The 26,683-nt window shown below is 42.4% G+C and overlaps 1 protein-coding gene across 5 annotated transcripts in view; it reads right to left on the reverse strand.

The window, feature by feature from the left end:
• Window positions 1-2,935: 2,935 nt before the first annotated feature.
• The window catches only part of LOC127582046 (DENN domain-containing protein 1A-like), a 437,758-nt gene continuing 414,010 nt past the window's right edge, over window positions 2,936-26,683 (reverse strand). For 3 of the 5 annotated variants that reach the window (XM_052037000.1, XM_052036999.1, XM_052036998.1), the window contains 3 exons: window positions 14,515-14,640; window positions 12,256-12,508; window positions 2,936-8,814 (listed from right to left, as the gene is read on the reverse strand). In XM_052037000.1, the coding sequence (XP_051892960.1) occupies window positions 7,495-8,814; window positions 12,256-12,508; window positions 14,515-14,640 (1,699 nt within the window). In that variant the 3' untranslated portion in view covers window positions 2,936-7,494. The remainder of the gene's footprint in view (window positions 8,815-12,255; window positions 12,509-14,514; window positions 14,641-26,683) is intronic. The other 2 variants (XM_052037002.1, XM_052037001.1) reach the window with 1 other exon arrangement.

The following is a 26,683-nucleotide window of genomic DNA, read 5'->3' on the forward strand; positions in this document are numbered from 1 at the left end:
AGCTGTTCTGAGAGATCTATGGACTGGGTTCCAGCTGTTCTGTCTATGGACTGGGCTCCAGCTGTCCTGAGGTCTATGGACTGGGCTCCAGCTGTTCTGAGACCTTGCATTGATATTGATCAATTATGATGGTGATTATGAAGACAAAATTGAGTTCAATATTTACGGAGACTGTTTGCTCAAACATGAGTCTGAGGAGCTTGACACGGACGTCTCTGGTGGGGGATTGTGGACCGAGGGGCTACAATCTCAGGAAAATGGGCTAGCGATTTGAAACAGAGTTTAGAAGGATTTTTTTTTTCTCTCATGAGGCTGTGAATCTTTGGACTTCTCTACCCCAGTGATGGGTCACCACAAGGGAGTTCATACAGTCCATCCACCTCCCACCCACACATTTTACCCATTGGATTCACCCCACTTGTGGTTCCATCTCCCAGTATCACCTTCCTTGCCTATCAGATTCCAGCACTGGCTGCCCTTGTGTTCCTATCACCCACCTGGCTGTTTGCACCTTCACCCTCCCCGACCCCGACTTTGCTCTACCTGCCTTCTTTGCCTGCCTCTCTTCATCCACCTGCCCGTCTCCCAGCTCCACCCCTCCTCTACCTGCACATCATCCTTCACTCCTCCTTGGTCCACCGATCACCTACCGACCTCTGCCTCACCACCCCTCCCCCTCCTCTTTATCCCCGCCATCTCAGCCCTGATGCAGTGTTTCCACCCAAAACGTCGACAATTCCTCCCACCCCCCCCCCCCCCCCCCCCCCCCACACACACACAGATGCTGCTCGACCTGCTGAGTTCTTCTGGCATATTGTTTGTTGACACCCACCTGTATCTGACAAACTTTAGTCTGAATACTATTATCCATAAATTGCCTTCCAAAGTGCACAGGTGTAGCTTGAGGATAACAGTGGTGTGAAGTAGAGCTTGAAGAAAAATGTTGATCCTGTGGGATGACACTCCCAAGCCCAACAGACAGGGAGCACAAATGGTAGCAGGGATGATGAACTGCTCGCCCAGAACCGAGACTCTTTTGAGTCTCGACCAGAAATGCCGGCAATCCCTTTCCCTCCACGGATGCTGCCTGACCCGCTGAGTTCCTCCAGCAGCTTGTTATTTGCCTCAGACGGTCAAGACTTTTCAAGTCTTTTTGATTTTTTTACTTGTATGTTTGCTGTGGCTCAGTGGGTAACTCTAACACCCCTCAGGCAGAGGGGCTGTGGGTATGTCTTGCTCCAGAGATGTTAGCTGAAAATTAAGTGTCATACTGCTCTGCTTGAGGTGATCCCTCACAGATGAGATATTGAACCAAATCCGCTTCTGCTCTCTCTGGTGGATGCAGAAGCTCCCATGGTATTGTTTTTGAGGAGAGGGGGCATACCCATCGAGTTACATAGCACAGGAAGAGGCCCTTCAGCCCACGATGTCTGTGCCAACCATGATGCCACTTTAAACCAATCCCAGCTCCCTGCACATGGTCCATATCCCTCTATTCCCTGCCTGTCTAAATGCTTCTTAAACGTTGTTATCGTATCTGCTTCCACAACCTCCCCTGGCAGTGTGTTCCAGGTATCTGCCACTCTCTGTGTAAAAAAAACTTGCCCCACATGTTTCCTTTAAACTTTCCCCCTCTCTCCCTTGAAGCTATGCGCTCTAGTATTCAAAATTTCTACCCTGGAAAAAAAGATTCTGACTGTCTATCTATGCCTCTCATAATTTTATGAACTTCTATCAGGTCACCCCTCAGCTTCTGACACTCCAGAGAAAACAATCCAAGTTTGTCCAACCTCTTCTTATAGCTAGTACTCTCTAATTCAGGCAGCATCCTGCTGAATCTCTTCTGCAACCTCTCCAAAGCCTCCACATCCTTCCTGCAGTGGGGTGATCAGAACTGCACACAATAGTCCAAATGTAGCCTAACCAATGTTTTATACAGCTGCTACATGACTTGCTAACTTTTATACTCAACGTCTTGACTGATGAAGGCAAGTATGCCAGTTCTAGCTGATATTTAAGCTTCAACCAGAAACAATGAAAATAGGTTATATATTCACTGTCACACTGCCATTTATGGGAGCTTGCTGTGCACAAATTGGCTGCCGTTTCCTCATGCCACTGATTTCACCTCAAATCTCCTTCAATGACTGTAAAGTGCTTGGGATGTTGTGAAAAGTGATAGAGAAATGCACATCTTTGCTCCCAGAAATTATGGTAAATTAAATGGGATTACTCAAAACGTTTACCTACAAATATGGCATAAGGAAGGTGATGATTTTTTTCAAGCTCTTTCTATTGGAGCAAGTTTTCCCTGTACACCCATGAGAATTCACACTCTGTGTTTGTCCATTATGTTACCTGGATGCTCATTTTTATCAACTTTACAGAAAGTACCCCTCCCATTGTAACTTATTCAATTTTGCACAGTATTTTAAATGAATATTAATAACTGAACCTCAGGGACCAACTTACATTGGGCTCCCATGCTATTCTGTACTTACATCACTGCTGTATACATAACACAGGTGAGCAAAAATAATTCTCTCCCCTCTCCCATCGGGCAGAAGATACAAAAGCTTGAGAGCAGGTACCACTGGACTTGAGTACAGCTTCTACCCCGCTGTTATCAGACCTTTGAACGGGACTTTCATACGCTAGACAATGAACTCTTGATCTCCCAATCTACCTCACTGTGGCCCTTGCACTTTATTTGTTTACCTGCACTGCACTTTCTCTTTAACTGTTTCTCTCGATGTACTTATGTACAGAATGATCAGTCTGGATGGCACGCAAACAGAAGCTTTTCACTGTACATGACAATAATAAAGCAATACCAGTAAGTGTTTGTACGACAGTATCTTTGGAGATTGACAGGTTAACTGAGTCATTACACTTCTGCACCACTAATAAATAATGGAGAACAAAACCCCAGGAATTACACAGGTGAATCATTTCTTTTATTACTTTTAAGTCCCTCAGCATCACTCTGTCAGCTTACAATTCCACTTCACCATATTAATTACAAAAATCATTTGTTCACAGTTGTATGAGTGATAATCAATAACAGAACACAAAAATAATAATGCACTGACTCTGAGCCCAGTCACCTCTGTGCCTGGCACCGGCACATGTGCAGCGAACCATTATCTACATACTTTGATTCCATAATTTTTTTTCAGAAACTAAACAGTGTCTTTGGACATAGAAATGCAGAAATCTCTGTATACAACCAACTTTGGAAAGCAGCCACAAGAAAAGCCCTGGGTTAGAAGCATGGCAACACTTACATAAACCTGCCTTTTGTATTTTTCAAACAACAGTTCTTTTGGGCAAATTAAATGGAACATGTGTCTGAATTTTATATTTCTGCATGGATTCTTTAAAATGTTCGACTGAGAATTCGAGTGTCAATAAGATTCTACAACAAAATAACAAATCTCTAAAAACGTAAACCATGAGCCTTCCATAATACTTGACGAGGAACTGCTAATACCAGTTATTAAGATTAAAGTGTCACTGGGGCCTTGGTTACAAATACTAGATGTACTATTATTGCAATTAAAATAAACACTTAATAGCTATTGCTTAATGTCAACATGATCTGAAATTCACTGTGTATATACTCATATCTGTGGACAGTCTAGATTAAAAGCTCAGTGGAAAATCCTTTGTGGTCACGTACTAAATCTGTGCTGCTGTTGTTTAATACATCAAGTAGACCCTTACGGGAGAATTGAAAGTTTTTGCCACACACCATAAAATTCAATACATAAAACGCAATCACAATATTAGTGACAAATATATTAAACTAGAAATAGATGCATAGAATAAAACTGCATACCTGACAAGCACTGCTGGTAAAGAAACACTTTTCACTATATACCCAGGAGCTTGGTACAATTACCTAGCAGCATTTATTCAGCCAAGTTGTAAAAGCAACGCGTAAGCTTTAACAGGAATCCTGTCATCATATTATACAACGCCAAGGATGGCTATTACCATCGTGAAGGATTGCTGTAGTGTCTTAGTGTGAGTAAATGAAACGGATTCACTAACACTAATGCTGTTCCACATACTACCTCAGCTTCAGTCTATCACACTATTTTACATTCAGAAGTGTTCGAGGCACATTAATATTGTAATTCTGAGGAAATGTGTGTATTAGAGCTCTTGTCAAAAGCCACTGCAATATCATTGACTCATTCAGATGGATTTTCCAAAGCAATTATTTAATTACTTGTAACGTAATTATGGAACTTTAATTATGGAACTATTATTTCAAACATGGAAATTTTGCATTTGTATAGCTAAAGTGTGTTTAAGTATCCCATGTACAAAGGTTGCTTGAAACTAATTATTAAACTGGAAATTTGTGCCCGGGTCCTTTTGAGAGGGTTGAGACATTGAGTGTCTGTGAATAGATAGGAACAAACAGAGATGCATTCGTTTTGAACTGTAGCTCCTCAGTCTTGTGTGGTTTCATTAACAATTTAAGTTGTGTTGCTGCAACATTTATTTCAAAAAAAATTGATAAGCCTAAAACTAAACAAATTTTCAATACTATATAATGTGCTAATAACAAACAAGATAAAACTTTGGCAGTAAGGACAAGCCAGTCCTGCAATTGAAGAGTATCCATGCCAATGAAACTGCTTCCCAATCTTGTCATTGGTTGGTTACCACTTTTTTTCCAGTGCAAAATATGCAGTGTAAAACATCACAGGCAAAACATCAAGTCATATTCTGTATGTTTAGCTTGGAGTTTTGTGCCTTATTTTCCAATTATTAGTGTGAGCATTCCATCTCAAGTTAACCACGATTAAAGCTCCCCAAAATGAAGCAGGACTGATCAGTAAGCACTTTAAGTTTCTTGAGTGGATTGTACAAAATATAAAAATGAAATATATTAAAAGTTAGATATTATTTTAGCTATTTTAGGCAGATGAAAAGTACCTCTTAAGATTGCAAAAAAATCAAACTATCTTATTTATGAAGCTCAAACATATTTTATATACTGATAAATGTTTAAATGCATTCACTTTGCAGTTCATTCCATCGGTGATCTCATTCACAATTTGCCCCTCACGCAGAATCAACACTGGTGTGGGTAGTGACTGTGTAATGAAATGTATAATCATCTGTCATCTGTGGCCCTTATGTGAATGCAGGTGTGTGTGTGTGTGTGTGTGTGTGTGTGTGTGTGTGTGTGTGTGTGTGTGTGTGTGTGTGTGTGTGTGTGTGTGTGCGCGCGCGCATGTGCACGTGTGCACATTCGAACATGTTACTTTGACACAGCCAGCAGCCACCTCACGCAAGGACCAACAAGAAGGTAAATTCTAAACCCTAATCCAAGTGTTGGTAACTGAAGGCAAGTAACCCTGATGGATCAGAGATGTAGTCAATGAAGAACAGTCACATTTTCACCTAGAAAACATCAGACATTACTCATATCTGTTCAAAATAATGTCTGAAATGTTTAAGTTGTTTACTTTAGTTAGAGTGTGAAACAGTGAGACTGCAGAGGGGATATCACACATAAACACATGGCAGTTTATAAATACTGAATTTGCCACTGGATTATCACATCCAGGATTATCTGTGGAACGTTTTGATGACATCCTTGATTGATTACATGACTTAATAAAAATACAGTATTGATAACTTAAAGAAGTTAATCTTACCTATGAACTTTAAAAATGGGTGGCTTGAACTAACTTTTTCCAAAGTAAAACACGGAACTAATATGCGCTACAAATCAAAGGGAGGCTTGGAAGTGGCAGTCTTCATAACACTAACTGCAGTGGGATTGCCCAGCACTTTACAGAAACAGATGCAGAACGAAAGGTAAAATCTGGTTTGATCTACATGCCATCATACCGTTAATTTAGTTGTTCGATTCTTTTTCACCCCACTGTACCATTCAAGAATAACCGCAATTAAGTCAGAAAGGATCCATGTGTGTTAACTGAGTGCATACTGGGCAGACAAAAGATAGCTTCTACAAACAGTGCCTCAATTGCTTAGCAAATATTCCCTCCTCAAAGGTTGTAAAAATGTCCCAATGTGAACACTAAATAGCTACACAGATTGATAGAGTTTCCCATGAAGATTATTTCAGATTTCTTTCTGGGTAGTTTTACTGTATGGCCCACGTGTTGTAAAGCCTCTCTGTAGAAGTCAGAAGGGGCTAAAAATCTGCTCAAGCCAATGAGGGAATGCATAATTTATGAGAATCTGAGGAAGGTCCAAACCTTTATTTTCTTACGATCAGAGAATAGTCTTGCTGAAGTGCATCAAGCAGGGAAATAAGTAGTCTGAATGAATCAAAAACCTGGTAAATGTTCAAGGATGCACCTTGTGAGGCCACACAATAATCTGAGGACGGTTCACCTGAATCTGGACGTCCTGCTGCCGGTCCATCGGTTCTCGTGTTCAGACTGTTAGTGGTCACACAGGTGTGTATTACTCAAACCCAGATACACGATGGCAAAAGGACCTTTGTTGCATTTGGAGCACAGAGCACGTTATGTCAACCATTATAATACTCAGTCAAAGTTGCTAGCTAGTAGTGGCTGTACGATCGACACAGAGCTGCGGACTGTTCTTCAACAAATCTAAACTGACAAATCTATTAACTTGGGCACAATCGTTTGACGCGGAACTTATCCCACAGTAAAGCCAATATAAAATATTTCACCAACAAGACTGAATTAAAGTAGCTTCACTTAGCGGGAAGAGAAATGTATGATACAGCTGAACACTGATTTACCTTGCTTCCTTTGCACGCACAATTACAATAAATATACAATACTTTGTCATAATTAACTCCGAAAAAAAGTTCATGTTCAGGAGCCACAGATTCTACTCTCTGATGTCATGGTAGGAAAATTAAGAATGTTCAGATAAATATAGCATTCATTTTATGATAACTCATAATTATCAAAATACTGCCTGATCAAGAGCACTACAACAGAAAGGTGCAGCAAAAGTAATAACTACACTGACAAATTTATGGTGTGATACTTACTAGGCTTAACATGATGCAAGTATTTAAACTCAGTGCTAAGTAATGGTGAGCTATTACAGTGGTGACAGTGAAGTACACATCAATGCTGTCACTCAGCAAATGAAAAGAAAGGAAATCAAAAGTAAAGAACGAAGGCAATCTCAAGTTGAACTTTGACAGCTTTTCAGGAGTGTTTCTTTACAAGAAAGCAAATGTAGAAGTCACAGTAAATCACCATATAGAGCAGGTCATGTGTAAATCATGAGAAATGGCTTTCCTTGGGTTTGAAATATAGTGTCACAATACCTCACCATAGCTATCATGGATACAAGATGCACTGCTTATGGCTATTACGAAACCATACAGAACGACCTCTTGTACAATGTACCCCTTATAATGAGATATTTTCTGTGTGAGACATCCAAAGGCCACAGTATATGGAGACTCCAGTGTTGCTCATTTATCAATGAAACACTCAGTGTCAGCTGTTATTCAAAAGTCTCCCACTTCTTCCTGAGCTGGTCCACTCTACTTTGTGAAGTTGCTGCTTCCTTCTTTGTTGCATTAAGCAAAACCGCAAATGGATCTTCAGCGCCCCCAGGATCGGATGGCTGTGAAATTCTTTCAAGACCTTTGGAGGGCTTTGGTGGAACCAATGGTGGCTCAGTTAAATTTTTCCCTGCACTAGCCACTGATGAATTGGAATCAGCCACATTTCCTGCTGTTTTCGTGTAGCTTCCACCAACCAGGCTGGTTGCAGAGATTGTACTTTGCTTACTGAAGGTCCCTGACTGAGGCAGAGCCTTGGGCTGAGTGTACAAGTGGTGGAGGGAAGGAGCTGAATAGTTCCTGTGGGGCATTTGTGGTTGGAAGAAGCCGGCACCTGACGGCAAGAAGCTTGAAACATAAGCAGAGGCTGCAGGAGAAGCAAAGTGAGTTGCAGCAGGCTGGACCTGAGGGAAGTGAAGAGCAGCCGGCATTGTTTGGGAAAACGGATAAGATGGAGGTTGGGGAAACTGCGCCATCGGGGCCGGGCTGGGAGTCGAGTATCCCAGGGTTTGGCTGAACTGTAAGGAAGCTGGTGGAGTACTTATCCCAAGGTCAGTTCCCGGTGTGGCGAAAGCCAAAGGAGCAGGAACTGAAGGCAAAGATGATGCAGATGCTAATGAAGCACTGGGACCTGGAGATTGGTCCCTGTCAAGGTCAGAAGTGGAACTAAGTGGATCCAAAAGACTCAAGAGATCGTTCCTGTTATCTACTCCCTTGCTGATTTTGATAGGCTTCAGGATATCAGTAGCACATGAACTTAATGGAGGCTGAGGGGTCAGATTCAATGGTCTTAAGTCTGATTTCTTCTCAACTCCTGCGGACTCCTGTAACATTTCAGTCACTGAACTAGCACTGGACCTGGGTGCATCTTGTTTGGAGCTATCCTGCAACACAGTCGAGACTTGATCGAGTCCAGGAAAAGCCTGCTGTTTAACGCCTCGACTGACAGCCACTGGAGGCGGCAGCCCGATCCCCTTCTCTGTGGACTTCCTCCCTTGGGGCCGTGGAATTGTGATGTTGCCCGAGCTGCCTGCCGGAGGGTCTGACGTGGGTAACGAAGTGTCTCTGCTCGAAGTCTCTGCATCGATCGCCGTGAAGAAGCTACCAAAGTGAATGCTTCCAGGTGATGAACTGGTGATAGGTTTAACACCCAGAGGCACGTCGTCATGGACTGCGCTCCGGAGCTTGGTATGAGGCAGAGTATGGTGCAGCCCCGTTGACATGGCTTTGTTCTTCTCAGACGATGCCATTCCTTTCCACTGCAAAGACATGCAACAAAAACATAACATGTATTTTTAACATGCAGTATTGTCAGTGGAATCAGGGCTTTGAGAGGGTCCTTAGAGGGGCCTCTATCAACAGGTTATAGACCATAGAGCAGTATAGCACAAGAACAGACCCTTCGGCCCACAATGTTGTGCCAAACTAATTAAGCTAATGACGCCGAATCCCTTCTGTCTACACATGGTCCATATCCCTCCATTCTCTGCACATCCATGTGCCTATCTAAGAGCCTCTTAAACACCACTATTGTATCTGCCTCCACCCCCACCCCTGGCAGCACATTCCAGGCACCCACCACTCTCTGTGTAAAAAAACTTGTCTCTTTTGAACTTTCCCCCTCTCACTTAAATGCATGCCCTCTAGTGTGAGGCATCTTGATCCTGGGAAAAAGAAACCAGGTGTCTACTGTCCATGCTTGTCATAATCTTATAAACTTCAATCAGGTATTCCATCAGCCTCCGCCGCTCCAGAGAAAACAACCCTAGTTTGTCCAGCCTCTCCTTATATCACACACCCTCTAAACCAGGCAGCATCCTGATGAACCTCTTCTGCACCCTCTCCAAAGCCTCCACATCCTTCCTATAATGGGGCGACCAGAATTGAATGCAATACTCCAGATGCAGCCTGACCAGAGTTTCATAAAGCTGCAACTTAACTTCCTGACTCTTGAGCTCAATGTCTTGACTAATGAAGGCAAGCATGCCGTATGCCTTCTTTACCACTCTATCAACTTGTGTGCCCACTTTCAGGGAGATATGGACATGAACCCCAAGATCCCTCTGTAAACACTGTTAAGGGCCCTGACATTAATTGTGGACTTTCCCTTTACATTTGAGCTCCCAAAATACAACACCTCGCACTTGCCCAGATTAAAGTACATCTGCTATTTCTCCGCCCATATATGCAACTGATCTATATCCCATTGTGTCCTTTCGCAATCTTCTACAACATCCACAACACCACCAATCTTTGTGTCATCTGCAAACTTATTGACCCATTTGTCCACGTTTTCATTCAGGTCATTTATATATATCACAAACAGTGATAATGCATTAGGTTGACTTGTTATAGATGTTCATTAACTGAGATTACAAAAACTCAATGGAAAAAGTCTGACAGTCTAGTTATGCAGCTAGACACTTTCCAGTGCCCTTCTACACTAACCAACACAAGACTTTGACCGACATAATCCAACATATGCCACAACACCAATACTGACCAAGAAAAACACAGAATACTGGAAATATTCACCAGAAAAGTCACCAACCCAAAACATTTCTCCAGAGATGCTGCCTGACTTACTGAGTATTCCTGATTTTTAGTTCAGATTTCCAGCATTTTCTGTTTATTTTTCAAACTTCCAGCATCTAAGGTCATTTGCGTTTGGATAACCGGCAAAGCTTTTCAGTTTCTGAAACATGGTTGTGGTTTGTTTCTGTGACAATAATGATAAAATTCATCTTCCTAATTCAACCAACTGCAGGAACCCCATAAGACTCACTATTTCCTTCCACAATGTGATAAGTTTTTAAAGCTCCAATAGACAATTTCCAGTTTTTCCTTTGTCAAGTTATTTTTTTTCAATTTCACCCCCACACTGCACGGATACACTTTGGCCCCACACTTATTCAAAAACCTTCCCATCTGCTGGGACACAGGGTCGGTTCGATGCCTGTGCCCACCCTGCCAAGCCCCAACACCCTGCACAGTGAAGGTGAAGGTGTCAGGCCATGTAAGGCAGAGCACCTCCCACCCCCACCACCGAACAGGATGACAGCTTTGACAGAAGGCAAAACTGAGGGTGGAGCCTTCATTAAGCTGGAAAGGGTGCAGAAAAGATCCACGTGGTTGTTACCGGGACTGGAGGTCTTGAGTTTCAAGGAGAGGCTGGACAGGCTGGGACTGTTTCCCTGGAGCAAAGGAGGCTGAGGGGTGACCTCATGGACTTTATAAAATCATAAGGGGCAGAGATAAGGTGAATGGTCACTGTATTTTTCCCAGTGGAGGGAAGTCCAAAACTAGAGGACACAGGTTTAAGGTGAGAGGGGAAAGATTTAAAAGGGACCTGAGGGGCAACTTTTTTCACACAGAGGGTGGTGGGGAAATGGAATCAGCTGCCAGAGGAAATGGTTGCGGCAGGTACAATAATAACATTTAACAGACATTCGGACAGGTACATGGATAGGAACAGTTTAGAGGGATATGGGCCAAGTGCGGGCAAATAGGACTAGCTCAGGTGACATCTTGGTCAGCATGGACGAGTTGGGCCGAAGGGTCTGTTTCTGTGTTGTATAACTCCATGGCTCTAATTGAACAGTTTTCAAATAACTCTGTCAATCTGATGCAAATAATCAACAAGAACAAGTTAAATAAAATCCATTGAAAGAACGTCAGGGTGCAGAAATCATTACCAACATTGAACTAAAGTAAAATAATTAAAATAAAAATTACTTCCTCCATCGCACAGGCAAGGATCCCTATTGAAGTGAATGGGCTCTCTGATCCTATGAACTTGCATAGGGTCAGAGAGACAGATTCCTCAATGTAATGCTGAAGAATTCGAGCACGACTGGGCTCTGCTGCAAGACTCTACGCCACAGATAAGGTGCACACGTTCCTCAGCAAGTCCAGCACTCATGCAAGACCATAACACCACGCTGGCCTGCATCAGTCAGGGCATTGAGTATAGGGACGTTATGTTGCAGTTGTATAAGACATTGGTGAGGCTGCATTTGGAATATTGTGTTCGATTTTGGTCACCCTGCTATAGGAAAGATGCCATTAAGCTGGAAAGGACACAGAGGAGATTTACGAGGATGTTGCCAGGACTTGGGGGACTGAGTTATGGAGAGAGGTTGAGCAGGTTGGGACTTTTTTCACTGGAATGTAGGCAAAAGAGGGGTGATCTTATAGAGGTGTATAAAATCATGAAGGGCATAGATAGGGTCGATGCGCACAATCTTTTTCCCAGGGCTGGGCAATCAAGAACTAGAGGGCATTGGTTTAAGGTAAGAAGGCTGAGGTTTAATAGGAACCTGAGGGGCAACTTTTTCACTCAGTGTATGGAATGAGCTGCCAGAGGAAGTGGTTGAGGCAGGTATATTAACAACATTTAAAATGTACTTGAACAGGTACATGGATAGGAAAGGTTTGGAGGGATATGGACCAAACACAGGCAAATAGGACTAGCTTAGATGGGGATCTTTGTTGGCATGGACTGGTTGGGCTGAAGGGCCTGTTTCTGTGCAGTATGACTCTATGACCTCTTTCAGTTTGAGTGGGATTTGCCAGCATTCAGCTATTTGAATCCATCCACCACCCCTAGCAAGATTCAACCCACCAAGATTTAGCTCTTCGCTGTCATTAGGAGAATGAGGAACTGCATTATATGGACCGCACAAAATCATTGTTCAAACCTGAGGTCCAAATGGATTTTCTATTTCTTCTTCTTTAGGTGTCCTCAGATCTTCCATACTCTTCGCTTGACTGAGTGGCTGATGTTGTGAAGTTACCTTAATACTGCTGAACAGGTCATCCAATAAATTCACATCCATATTCCTGGTTGGTACTGACAGGCTGGGAAAGATGCCATGTCCTTGCCTCTTCTCAGTACTCAAGGCCTCTCCATCAGCTGTATCAGACTCCTTTAAAGTTTTATATGGTTGAGGCCTGGCAAATGGACAAGAAAAGAAGACCAAATCAGGTTTGTGTCTAAAATAAAATCAAGGAAACTTGGATAAAGAACTTCACATTAGCAATTGGAAAAGGCAGTGAATTAGTCAAATCTCACCAGCACAGAATACAAAGCTCACTTGGTCTGAGGCCCTATCTGGAATTTATGTACTGGTTGCAAGCTCTGTGGCCAGATACTATGGTTCCAAAGATATGTTGCAGCTGCAGAATTAGTTTGTGCTCAATTTTAGTCTAGTATTGTGCCAGTGAAATCCAACTCAATATTCAATTTATTTAAAAAGAACACATAGTCTGATTTAATGAATAATCCTGCTTTTTAACTTGCTATTTTTCAAAAAGATATTTTCTAAAATTATTTCTAACTTTCTTAAACAGCTTATAAATTTTCTTTAGGGTTTGTTTGGAGCTCTGTTTATTGACCTCCCTTCTCAACAACTCTATGGTTTACGACCAGGAGCTGATCTCTCAGTCTGGTGTTGAACCAACCACAATAACATTACCGTCGGCAGAATGAACCCTTGATTTTTTTCCCGAGAAGTGCACACACATTTGCTATGCTGGACTATTATATTCTCACATGTTCACTGAGCTCCATTCACATTACCTGCCCTCATGAATCATTTCTGCAGTAGGTTCTTCATTCAACTAAGAAGAAGACATTAAATTAATTCAATCCCACTAATGGGATTCCAAGTTTTACTGGAAAGAAATGAAAGAAAGGCTCAAAGGATCTTCTGATCATTATACCCACTCTATCCTTATGCTACAACACATCGTGAAAAGTATATCAAAAGCAATTTAAATCAGGATTACATATTAATAACTCAAAGGGGAAATGCATTATATAGAGTTCATTCCATTCGGTAGGAAGACCTCACGCGTGAACTGTCTTAAAGAATAAAATCTTTATTCTGCAGCACTCCAGAAATTTGTAGTATGTCAAAAATATTATTCAGAGAAGTGCAATGCTGGGTAAATTGTAGAGGAGATTCAGAAGACTAGACTAGTTCAGATGGACAGAAAAAAGTGAAAGTAATCCAAATAAGAATTCTTAATATTGAGATCTGGTTGATTTTTGTAAAGCTTTACATTATTTGCCATAATGTAAGTGGATTAAGGTCTGTAGATAGTGCCTTCATTAAAGCACTTTCTTTCACTAGAGTTTAATGAAAATTGTGCCGGATACTTCAATTTCTCTCTGATCTCTTGGACAGCTGAGTAGCCCACACCTGGGCCTCCAACCCTGCCTGTCTGCGGTTCCTGATGCAAATGTGCAATTAACAAGCTCTGCATCGGTCTGAACTCCCCGAAGAGCAAACCCCAGCAGTTGTCAAACTGCGGCCTGGGCAGCAGTTATGGTACATCATCCAGCGAGGGCTAGAATTGGACCCTTGAAACAGCATTTCCTTTTTTATTGCAGTATTTCATACAATGAGGCAGAAGAGAAAATGTAAAAGAATTTCCACTTTAAACCCAGAACTAACAGACAATAATAAAAGCAGTATAGCTTGCAAATTTGCTTTTGTTATTTATTTTTGCCAGTATTAAGGATTTTCTTTGATAGTTTAAGATAAAAAGCAGCTATAATGCTAGAAAGTGTGACCTATTGACGAAAGGCTCAATTGATAAGAGACAAACACATTCATGTCTTTATACTGTCATGAAATAATCCTTCTCTGCATGCCAGCGTGCTGCACCTTGACCCATAGTTAAAAGATTAGGCAAAACATCTGCAGTAATTTGTTACTCTATGATCAACATAAACATCTGCCATGTAGTGAAATGTAATAACTAATTCTATCCAGTGATAGCAAAATACCTAGAAATAGTTATTTAATAAATGGAGCTTGCTTTACTCTAAAAGACAGCCATGCATTATACATTTACATACTGTCAAAACCACAGACAAAGGCATGCTTAATCTGACAAAGACGTGCACTAATTTATCAATCAATAGAATATGAAGGAAGAAGCCATTGGACCATTCAAAAGGAGTGAAGGGAAAGCTTTCAGAGAAGGCAGATATAGAGTTCTCTTCATGGTGAAGCTCATCATCAGAAGACTCCTCAGAAAGGAACACTGTGTAGTGCCGTGTGGGCCTTACGATGCTGAAGAAAACAGGAAGAAAATTTAATTTTACTCACTGAAGAGCAAAGGCTGGAAAATCATTGCCTATATAACAAGACAACTCAGGCCTAGAGATTCTAACACGGCAGCTTTCAAACCATTCTGCACTTCAATGGTGTGTGACATGAAACACAGACACATGCTTTTCATACTGGAATATCAATGATTATAGAACGATAGAGCTGCGATTGTTTTCTTGTATTATTAAAATGAGAATGATTTCAGTTGATAAAGTGTATACATAAACGGTCTCCAATGTCATTGCATTCTATATTAGCAGGTGCTACTGAATAACAGCAAAAAGTGGTATAACCGAAGGGAAACCAAAGTGATTTAAAAAGATAATATGCTGGGCTGTGAATGGCCAATAGAGTGTGGAGACACAAGAGGCTCTAGATGCTGAAATCTGGAGCAAATCTCTCCCCTAATGCTTCCCATTATCACCACCTTTCCAGCTCTGGTAGCCCTTTGCGTTCCCTTTTATCACCCTTCAGCAGCCGTCTCCAAGCTTCACCCTCCCCTCCTCACTCCCATCTGCCTCGCAATATATTTTTCATCCCTCCATCTATCATCCACCTGCCACTGTCTTCTAACCTGCCATCTTTCACCCTTCCTCAGTTCACCAATCACCTTGGGTCTCTGTCTCACTTCCCCTCTCCTCTTTATACCGGCCGTCTTCCTTCTCCACTCTCAGTCCTGATGCAGGGTTTCGACCCTGAACATCGACAATTCCTTTCCTCCCACAGGTGCTGCTCGACCCACTGAGTTCCTTCAGCAGATTGTGGTTTGAATGGGACTTCAGCGGTGGAGGATGCCCAGTATCGAGCTGCAGTCCTTTTGTTATGGGCAAGGGAATAAATCACGAGTTTTGTCACATTTCTAAGGAAGCAGCTGACCAGAGGAACCAACGAAGCTTACATGGTGGGGAGTGGCTGTGTGCATCGAGGACAGGGAGTCTCCAGCTTCAAGGTCTCTGAATGTGACACTAGCTCACATGCGGGAGTCTGCAGCATTCCTTGGATGCACATTCCAGGAGTTGTTCACCCGCAGGTGGTAGGAGGGGGGAAGCTGGCAACTCTCCACTGGGTAGGAGTTCAAGATAGAAGGCAGCATGCCAACACCCCCCCCCCCCCCCCACTTTAGACTGGTTTTAATATTGAACAGACCTGATAACGGCAAGTCCTGGGAGAGTGGAGCTGTAGGGCGTGTGCAGAGATTACAGGGGGAAAAGAGGAACAGTTCAGTTGGAAACCAAGACAATGAAACCAACAGTACGCAGGTCTGGAAATGAAGAGACTGTAGGAACAGGACCTCAAGGGTAGAACCACGAGGATTATTCTGCATTCTCCACAGCAGAAAATGCTGGATGACTAAATGGGAAGAACCACCTTTATTCTTGAAAAATCGTATCCACAGGATACAATGCTCTCCATAATTAAGGGAGGTGCAAGTTAAAGCCTGCCTCTCAGTGGTCTTGCCCACTCCCTAGTGGCTGATTCTGGGTGGTGACTGCACCACATCACCAACTTTGGTTGATGTTCCCTTTTTTTTAAATGGACGTATTCCATGACAGCACAAGAGCTGATGCTCGATTAATTCTCCAAATCATGGTCACTTTATAATAAATATTTATGCTTCAACAAAACACTTCTTTAAAACTATTCTGACAGACATGATCAAGTACTCATTAACTTACAGAAATGTACACCACAGAGGAAGGCTTTTCAACCCACCGAATATGGGCACTGCAGGCAACTATGCCCAGGACATAGAATTTACATGGCATTCACTGCTCTTTATTAAGAAATATTTTTTCTTAAATATATTTGCTGGCTCAGGATCGCTAGGAGGATGGCAAGGTCAGATTGCTGACACACAGCTCCAGTGACATGGGTTCAAGCCTTGACCTACGCTGCTGCCTGTGTGGAGTTTGTACATTCTCCCTGTGACTCTGTGGGTGCTCCAGTTCCCTCCCACATCCTGAGGATGAGGTAGTTGATTACCCCAATTAATTGACTACTGTTAATTACTCCTACTGTAGTTGGTTGGTAGGAGAACTGGGGGGAGTTGATGGGCACATGAGGGAATAGGTTACAGGGAATAAGTGGGCAATGGGATTGATCAGGTTGCTCTGCGAGCTGGCATTGACTCGATGGGCTGATTCACCTCCTATACCGTAAGAAAATATGAAAACTAATATGAAATAACCAGGAGACCCTGGAAACAATAGACACAATTACTTATCACATTGCAGGCACAGTTATCAAATCAGGAAGGAGCTGCAAAAGATCTGACTCACCCTACAAGGTACTAGCTGGTAAATATCTTGTCTGATTATTTGCTACATTGCTGAAGTAAAGTGCCCCATACTGGATCAGGAAAGTTGACAAGAAAGGTAAAATTAAATGGAAATTTGTCAAGTGTGGGATAAAACAAATATATTTCCCATGCAGGAACTCACAGCATAAGGAGTCAGCAACACTGATAATAAAGCATCTCCTGTGTTTAGAAAAGGAGTTGTTTCCACAATCATTCCTTCTCTGCCATTCACAGGACTTTAGCACATTAAACTGGCCACATTCTAATGTTGGCCCTTTTTAATCTGACAAGTTGAAGATTTTTTCACAAATGACGAGGAAAGCTGAAGCTGCCCACACACTGCATCATAACTAGACATTTCTGGGCCAGATGTCTGATACCCAGTGGAACCGTTCCTGATTTTACCAGTTATGTGGACTTGTATGCATTTTCTCCAAACCCAGATGCAGCTTCTCCCTGACCATTCAACTGTTGTGTATTTTCTACAGATTTGCAAGCTCCATCAATAAGTTAAAATCAATCTCCAGACACAAGAGAGACTGCAGATGCCGGAAATCTGGAGCAACACACACAAAATGCTGGAGGAACTCAGTAGGTCAGGCAGCATCTGTGGAGGGAAATGGACAGTCGAGGTTTCGGGTCGAGACCCTTCATCAGGACTCGAAAGAAAGACAGGGGATAGGCAGTATAAAAATAACAATTTCCAATAATTTTTCTGCAGTTATTACAAATCCAGACTTTCTATTATGACTACCCCAGCTGCTTAGAAAATTCTTCCAGACCCAAGAACTGCAGGCAGAGTGAAAACCAGCTGGTACAGGCCAGGACAAAGGAGCCAAAGATATATTTGTGATCATCATAATTCCATATGACATAGAAGAAGGCCATCCAGCCCATCCAATCTATACCAGTTTACAGAGTAATCCCATGTCCCAACTAATTTTCCCGGTAATCTATACTTGGTAAATAAAATTGGCAAATTGGTTTATTATTGTCACATGTACCGAGGTACAGTGAAAAGCTTTATTTTGCATGCCATCCGTACAGATCATTTCGTCACATCAGTATATTGAGGTAGTATAAGGGAAAATCAATAACAGAATACAGTGTTACAGTATTCTTCCCACATTCCCATCAATTCTACCACCCACCCACCCACAGACCAATTTGCACATCTTTGGGATATTAGCACCAGAGGTCAGGATTGAACCTGGGCCGCTGGAGCAGTGAGATAGCAGCACCACAGTGTCGCCCACATGACTGTACCGTTAAGATACTGAAGCCACCTGTATCCCAGCATGAAGGTGAATACTCAAAAGTGATTTGAATGTGCGTGAGTGACATGGGGAACAGCAGCTCACAGGACTCCATGGGACTCTGCACTGATGTTGGTTCTCCATCGGATAAGAAAGATGCTGCATTTCTAAAGCACCATTCATGGCTTGGCAATCCAAAGTGCTTTAAAGCATCTGAAGTGTAGTCACAGACAAATTGCACACAGCAAGCTCCCATGCAACGACTTGAATAATTAGTCTGCTCCCTGGCAAGTGAGATAATCCCCTGCTCTTCTTCAACACAATGGGATGTTCTGTATCCACTGGGATCGCCAACAGGGCTCTGGCTTCACCTCATCTGACAGGGATGGCCTCTGGTAGTGCAGCACTCCCTTAGCGATGCTCTGGAGCATCTGCTGAGATGCACACATCGCTCCCAAATCTCTTGTAGATCACACAGCATGATGTTAATTACTCACACACCCAGCCCTGCCAGAACTTAAATCTCTGCAGTTATTCTTCAAGTTAAATCACTGATTGATACAGAAAAGTTACTTCACACTGAAAATGACAACAACAAAGTAGGGATTTGCTTTTTTTTCCCCCCTCTGATCTTCCCTTTCCTGGATTCTTTCCTTCATTGCTCCCACTCTTCATCCCAGGACTATCCCACCAGTCACCTGCCTGCAACCACTCACGTATGATAGCAGGTCATTCAACCAGTGGGCATCACAGTGAAACTCAATCTTGCTTGTACATATTGCCCACTGCCAGCAGGGACTGTCTGATACTGAGCAGCAGTGGTAAGCTTGACTGATTTTTACCCTTTTTAATACCAATTATAGCACCCTTGCTGATACCTAGGAAGAGATCAGAGCACAAACAGTGCCAAATCTTTCTGCTTTGCACAGGTCAGTGAATAAGATCACGGGGTTCCTGATCACTATCACATCTTAATAAAAACTGTGTCTTTTAGCATTAAATAAATTAAAGTTATTATATCACATTTCGTATAATTCCTTATAACAGAAGAGGCTGCATTTTGGCCCGTCAACTTTAACGCTAGTGCACAGAGCAATCTCAGCATTATAGAGCGGTAATGTCACTAAACTTGCAATCAATAAATCTTTTTAATGATTTGGAGATTACGAGTCCAAATCCCATCATTGCAACTAACTCAGTTGGTCACTTGACATTGGAATGTAAAAATCTAGTACATGCTGTCCCTGGGTAACAAACTGGTTCCATTTTTACTGATGTCCATAAGTTGATATTGTCTGTAAGTCGGAAAGTGCACAGAAATCACTCCATATGGTAACCACACCGCCACAGTATTGTAGTGAATGGCATCAAAAGGACACAAGACTGATAAGAACAATTACTGAAAGTGGATCGAGAGTGGAAACTAGTTTTGCCGTTCGTAGGAATGAATATACATATTGAATTGAATAATATTATGGGAACTCATTTGTATGTTGGGGTGTCTTTGAGTCAGGCACTTGTAACCCAGGGACAATCTGTACTGGTAATGGTGGCCGTTTCTGGAAAGCTGTAAAACCTTGTTTTGCTTCTGTAATTTCCAGTAATACAGGAAAATCTGCCATTTCTATGAAGTCTGGGCCTGTGTCTGACAGGAACCTGGCTCAAGCTTACCTGCCCCAAGAGCAATTCATTTGGTTCAACAAATCTGACCCACACTCCATGAATGGATTAAAAAATCTCATTAATATTATTCTACTGATAAGACTTTGAAGAAGTTGATTTGCCAAGTTATTGAACTGATTCATTAGTACTTAACCACAGGGTATATCACAGCTTACATTCACCTACTGATGAATACCAGTTCTAATTCTTAAGTGAATTCTACTATTTTCAGATCCATAAAATGAAAAATTAACTTGTTCTGAAATAACTTGCTTTAATGGAGGCAACAAAGTCTGTACAATGGGTAGTTAACCCATTTCCTTTTGTTCTCATGTTATGATCCACCTCTCCTCTTGCACTACTCTAGACTGGTCTGTATATAGGTAATGTATAATTTTATGTATCATTTATATTCTGTGTGTTGTCTGTACCTACGTGCCTGTGACACTGCTGCAAGCAAGTTTTTCACTGTACCTGTAGCTCACCGTACTTGTGCACATGACAATAAACTCGACTTGACTTGACTGGACTGCTAGTTTGTCTGTTGAATGGTCACAGTAGCGAGGCTGGAGGCAGCTGAGTCACCAGTTGCTGTTGTAGGTTTCCACTGGAAAACCCTGTGGTGTAACCTCCACGGTGATTCTCCTCAATGCCCACCATAACATTGACAGAAACCAGATGAACAGTGTAAGGGCTTAAACAGGCAGCAGGAAACCTCCAGTGGAAACTCTACCCTTTGTTGTAACTCCACCTGCTGGGCTCAGTAAGTCAACATAACACATCTTCTGCTGAGTGCCACTCTATCCCAACTGTGGGAAGCTCTCCTGTAACAATGGCCTCTGCTGTGGTGATCCCCCGACCACAGCTCACATCCTGGCAGTTTGTTTGGCAATTACTTTTGTACGAGTGCAGAGACTGGTTGCCTAATGGAACCTGACTGGATGTGTCAAGTTTGGGTCGGGTATAAGATCCTGATAAAACATTCAGGTTTGGATTATGTTGTCACCTGAGTTGGAACTAGAATTGGATTTGGTTTATTATTGTCACATACAGTGAAAAACTTCAAGCCATCCTGACAGTTCATTTCAAAACGTACGTACATTGAGGTAGTACAAGGGAAAAGCAATAAGAGTGCAGAATATAGTGTTACAGTTACAGAGAAAGTGCAGTGCAGGTAGAGAATAAGGTGCAAGGGCCACAACGAGGTATATCTCTACATTATCCAGGTCAGGATGATTTGCTAAGTATCATCACTTGTGCCTCTGTTCTTGATTGATGTATGTATGGTATAACAAGACTGATTTCCCACTGTCTAGGTTCGGTATGGAAAAAGGAACATAGACACAGGAAAACAAACACGGCTGATTGCCAACAGCCCATTCAGTAATGGCACAAGTGCAGGACAACACAGATCAGGTTTGTATTGGCTGTGGTCTGGTCAGGTTTCAACTTTACCTTAAGGAAGACCTCTGTGTGAGAGCCCCAATGATGAAAGTTGAGGGGACTTCACCTGTGGACCAAATCACAAGTAAACCCAATCCAGTCCTGCACTTCTGCCATTTTTGAATGGGCTGTTATAGAGTCATAGAGTCATACAGCACAGAAACAGGCCCTTCAGCCCAACTGGTCCATGCTGACCAAGTTGCCCATCTAAGCTAGTCCCATTTGCCTGTGTTGGGCCCATAACCTTCTAAACCTTCCCAATCCATGCACCTGTCCAAGTGTCTTTTAAAAGCTGTTATTGTACCTGCCTCAACCGCTTCCTCTGGCAGCTTGTTCCACATACATACCACCCTTTGAGTAAAAAAGTTGCCCCTCAAGTTCCTATTAGATCTCCCCCCTTTCACCTTAAACCTATGGCCTCTCGTTCTTGATTTCCCAACCCTGGGGAAAGGACTGAGTGCATTCACCCTCTGTCTGCCAGCAATCAGCCACAGGGTCCCCAGGAAATTCCCTGAGCTTTGAAAAAACTATAAGAATGAAATGTAACTGCACTGCATGCATGAAAGCGAAGACTCATCTTTACCTTCAAAATTATTATTAGTGTAAAATTTCAAAGATGCAAGTGTTCACGGGTGATCCTGCACTGCATGAATCCCACACATTTCACTTGGTATACTGCCACTAAAAATGCATCATTATGCTAACAGATTTATTTCTGAGTTGTTTTCCAGGCAGTACTCTACTCAGTCAGACGTTAAGCAACAGCCGATGTTAAATGTGTTCAGATTCATCGCGTAGATTGCAGGGAGGAATCAGAATAAACCATAAATTAAAAGTCTTGCACATTTTCATAATGTGTAAATATGTTCCAAATATTATTGATGTTTTGGGAATGAAATTCACTGCAGGGTCACACTGAGATTTTAAAAAGAAAATTTTTTTTTTATTCTGTGCTTCTTTTGACTTTCAAACTCCTAGAATTATATTCTCAGCAAAACATCCAGCATTCCTAATTAATCTGATTCAGTGAGTCATTCTGATGTCCACCTCCCGCTACCTGCTTGGAATTCACACTGAGGAGGCTGTCTGCAGAAAGGCAGGTCACAGCAAGTGTTGGTACACAGAAAACATCCACTGCTAACACAAAAGGAGATTTTCTGTCCATCTCAGCTATACATGCCACCGATCTCCGCATGACTGTGCAAGCTCTGCCTCCTAATCCCCTGGCTAAGCTACAATGCGGATGACTTCCCCTCTCTATTTTAACGTCTAGTTATCATGTCCTCTGTTACTGTTTGCATGTGACAACAATGACAGCAGAGGCTGTTCCTTGTTAAATATCGTGTAACAAATTCAGCCCTACATAAACTAAGATTCGCTTCAAAGCTTCTGATGGTGTGGGCTTATTCTAATGAGGACAGACCACATCTTGAGGGTTCATTTTCTGTCAGAATGGATTAAAAATTGCACTGAATTTCCATCAAGAAACTCATTGCGACAAATCCAGCTGCATGTTAAAATTAACACCAGTAAGAAAAATGGGAACTTTTATTTTTGTTTAATGAAGGAGCCTTGCACTGTAATATAAATATGTTTAAAACAAAAGTAGAAGACATATTTGAACATAGTAGCAATTTATTCTGCAGGAATAAGTTGTGTGGACTGCAATAACATTGTTGTGCAGAGTGTAATTCTTTTGTGCAAAAGATGATGGCACAAAGAGTGCATGAAGTGAACCTATCTTCCTATACAGATGTTAAGGACTCCATGCACCTTGCCCCCTTTATGCCAAACCTCCTGTGTGTGCTCAGTTACAGAGCTGGGCAATAGTGCCCCTCTCAACTGTTTTACATCCTGTAATGGGATCAAACCATGACCAACAACAGGTCAGTCTGGGGTGGCTTAGATCAGTAGATTTGAAACCCACAGGAGAGATTGTTTCCTGAACCGGATTGCCGTGATGCTTTCCAGCTGATATCTGGAGTGGCTGACACAGAAAAAGGAGCACTGTCCCGATTGACTGAGGGTGAAGAGGGAGTGCCTCAGAACATGGTTCTGATGCATGACATCCGGCAGTTCCCCTCAAGACCCAATCCACCTAAATTTCCGATTCACAATGCTGGTACAGAATACACTGAAAATCCAGCTCCCCTTTATTCTAGTGAGATATGGCAGATTAAGCATGCCCACTGAGATAATTCTAACCTCAACATTTGTGCGAATGCATTTTCACATTAAATGCACATTAATTGGCAGTGACTCAATATTGTATTTAAATTGTCATGATCGTTGATAAAAGAATTGAGATTTACAGTGATATTAGCACAACAACAGAAAATAAATTATTGCATGTTCTCTTTTTAAATATTTAATTCAGGATACTTTTCAAAAAAGTAAGGAATACAAAAATGAATAATCCCAAGTGTTTTTAAAATCTTTTTTCCAAAAGGGCTGGTCATGAATAAATTACAAAGACAATCAAGCTTAAGTTTGATTATAAACACACAACTTAGGTTAATTGTATTTTCAGCTGAAAGTTATTTTAATTCCCCTGCTCTTCCTTCAGGTGTAATGTTGGATTCCCCTGGCTGAGGAGAGGCATCAAACTGCTCCCGAGCTTTGCCAAAACCACTCTGTGATTTGTCACAGCACAGTGCGCTGATGTCTGCTCTCCCTCTGTGGAAGTGGCTGACTTCCAAAACTGGGAGCGTGCAATATGAACAATCGGAAGCACGAGCTGGTGTCATGTGGCATCCCAGTGCGCCTCACTTTACTGATTACACCTCATGTTCCCAATAGCAACAAAGCAGAACTGCGTGCAGCAAAGGACACTCCTTGCAAAAGCACATCCCCGCATCAATGTGCTGTGTAACCCATGTATCCAAAATGACAAGCTTTCCTTGCACTGAATTAACAACCTTGTTTACTGCTGCACTAACTTAAAGGTAAGAAATAGAAATGAATTTGGTTTATTTGAGACATTCTATAAAATAAATAATTTCAGTGATCAATTACAGTTTACAGACATAGAAAGCCAAGTTGCCACTTATCATTCCCTTACACGATACACACAGCTGTCCACCTGTTCTTGTAGATTACCTGACAGAGAGCAGGAGGACCCCAACGCTCAATATCGGGAGATGCAGCTCATCAGGCATAGAACAAGTGAACAAACAGGTCCCAAAGGTCATGCAATGTTCTGTTCCTCATCAATCACTTTCTTGAATTCATTCCTGTATTCATATTAAAAACATGAACCTTGCTCCAAATCGCCGTGGCATGGATCAGTGCAATTACCTACATGATATCGCTCACACTATCAGGGGAAGCACCAAGCACCACCTCTAGGCAGAGTTAATGAAAATCGAAAGATCAGCCAACCTAAGCTGGTCTCCATGTTTCCTCTTTTAAATGTGAACAGAACAGAGAGGGGATCCTGGTCAGCAAGGAATGAGCTCAACAACGTGATGTTCAAGATGCCTCCCGTCCATCAGGACAGGATCTCACACTTACTGGCGACCAAGCAGCTGTCTCAGGACTGCAGTGAAGCCGAGCTGGACTGAATGGAATGATCTTAAGTTGGTTCCTGGGTCAGCGCTCCACTGGGTGGGTACTTACAAAGGTGCTCTAAATGACACTGGTGAACCAATCAAGATCCTGCTCCTCCCCAGAGACTTGTGCTGGACTGCACTATAAGGAGAGGGTCACAGTGGTGGAGGAGTTGGCTTCTCGTGCCTGGGGAGTGCGGTAGGGGTGGTGGGGAAATTCTACACCAGAGACCACTGTCTTGTAACTTAGGGATGTTGTGAGCAGCCCACAAACCTTAATGTAGACCTCTGCTCTCTCACTGACAGAAGGAAGAAAGGCTTCCACCTCCCTCAATTATATCAATGTGTAAACTTATAACTGAGTGCAGGTGTTAAGATGTATCCACCAAAGGTTCCGATATACACAGTGATGGATCAACAGTATATAGGAAGGGGGCAGAAACCTGGGTAACACTTCCATTTAAATAGCATGTCCTTTTCAGAACTTCCCAAAGTGCTTCATTGCTTTTGAAAACTGCTCCTATCCCATGGTGTTAAGACTATTGAATGATGAGATGGACTCTTGAACTCACAATCTACCTTGTTTGACCTCGCACCTTATTATCTACCTGCAGTGCACTTCTCTGTAGCTGTGACACTTTACTCTGTATTCTGTTATTGTTTTTACCCTGTACTACCTCAATGCACTGTGTAATGAATTGATCTGTATGAACAGTATGCAAGACAAGTTTTCCGCTGTACCTCGGTACATGTGACAGTAATAAACCAATACCAATACTCTTTGTTGTAAACATAGGAAGCACAGCACACGGCAAGCTCCCACAAGCAGCCACATGAAAATGGAAGTAATCACTGGGGCCAAGAGAACTTCCTGGAAATGGTACACGGGAACTTTACATCAACTTGAGTGAGCAGAAGGTCCATCCCCTGAATGGCACCTCTGATTGTGCAGCACTCCCTCAGTACTGCGCTGGGAGTGTCGACCTGGACTTTTGAGCTCAAGACTCTACGTGGAACTTGAATCCATAGCCTTCTGACTCAGAGGAAAAAGTGCTCTCCCAGGCTGCAGCCACAATCCGGTCGTGCAGTAGGATAGACTGTCTTCATCACCATCCAGAAAGAAATGTGGTGGGGTAGATCGCCTGCCCTTCACCTAGTTTCCATAGGATGTGAACTTGCAACGATGGATCAGTACGGAGGTTGCCTGCTGACCATCAATTGATTTCTTGATCCTATCTGGAACAACATCGTCTTACTGCGGCTGTGAAAAGGATTCCTTCCTTTGCTGCCTTTCCCACTCACATAAGGCTCCTGCCCTCACAGACGGCAACTATTTATTCAAAGCAAATCAGATTGTACGTGGAGTGCTTTAAAGAAGCTCCCTTTTAAAGGAACAGTCTAGTAGAAACCGTACAAAGGGCAGTTGTCGCAGTTCAGGACTAGTTTCTGCGTGGTGCTCGTGGCTTTATGTCCAGCTGGGTTAAATGTGCAGCCGGTATCGCTGTGGCAAACACTGGGAAAAAGAAACTGAATATTCACAAATAATGTCAGAGGTGACATTGCAAGGACAGTGGTTCTGAAGGAGAATGTTCAAATTCCACCAAAGCAAGTTGTGAAACTGAACTCAATAAATCTAGTAACTTCTTGGAGGAAATAAAATGACTCTGAAAACTGTCAGATTACCTTTAATAACTACACTGACTCACTGATTTCCATTTGTGGCTTGCTTAGCCACAGTGTCAGGTCAGATTGAGCTATTTGCCGCCTTGTGCCCAGCACATCTGCAGGAGCGGCCA

This window comes from Pristis pectinata, chromosome 23 (assembly GCF_009764475.1).
Source record: "Pristis pectinata isolate sPriPec2 chromosome 23, sPriPec2.1.pri, whole genome shotgun sequence".
NCBI classification, from domain to species: Eukaryota; Metazoa; Chordata; class Chondrichthyes; order Rhinopristiformes; family Pristidae; genus Pristis; species Pristis pectinata.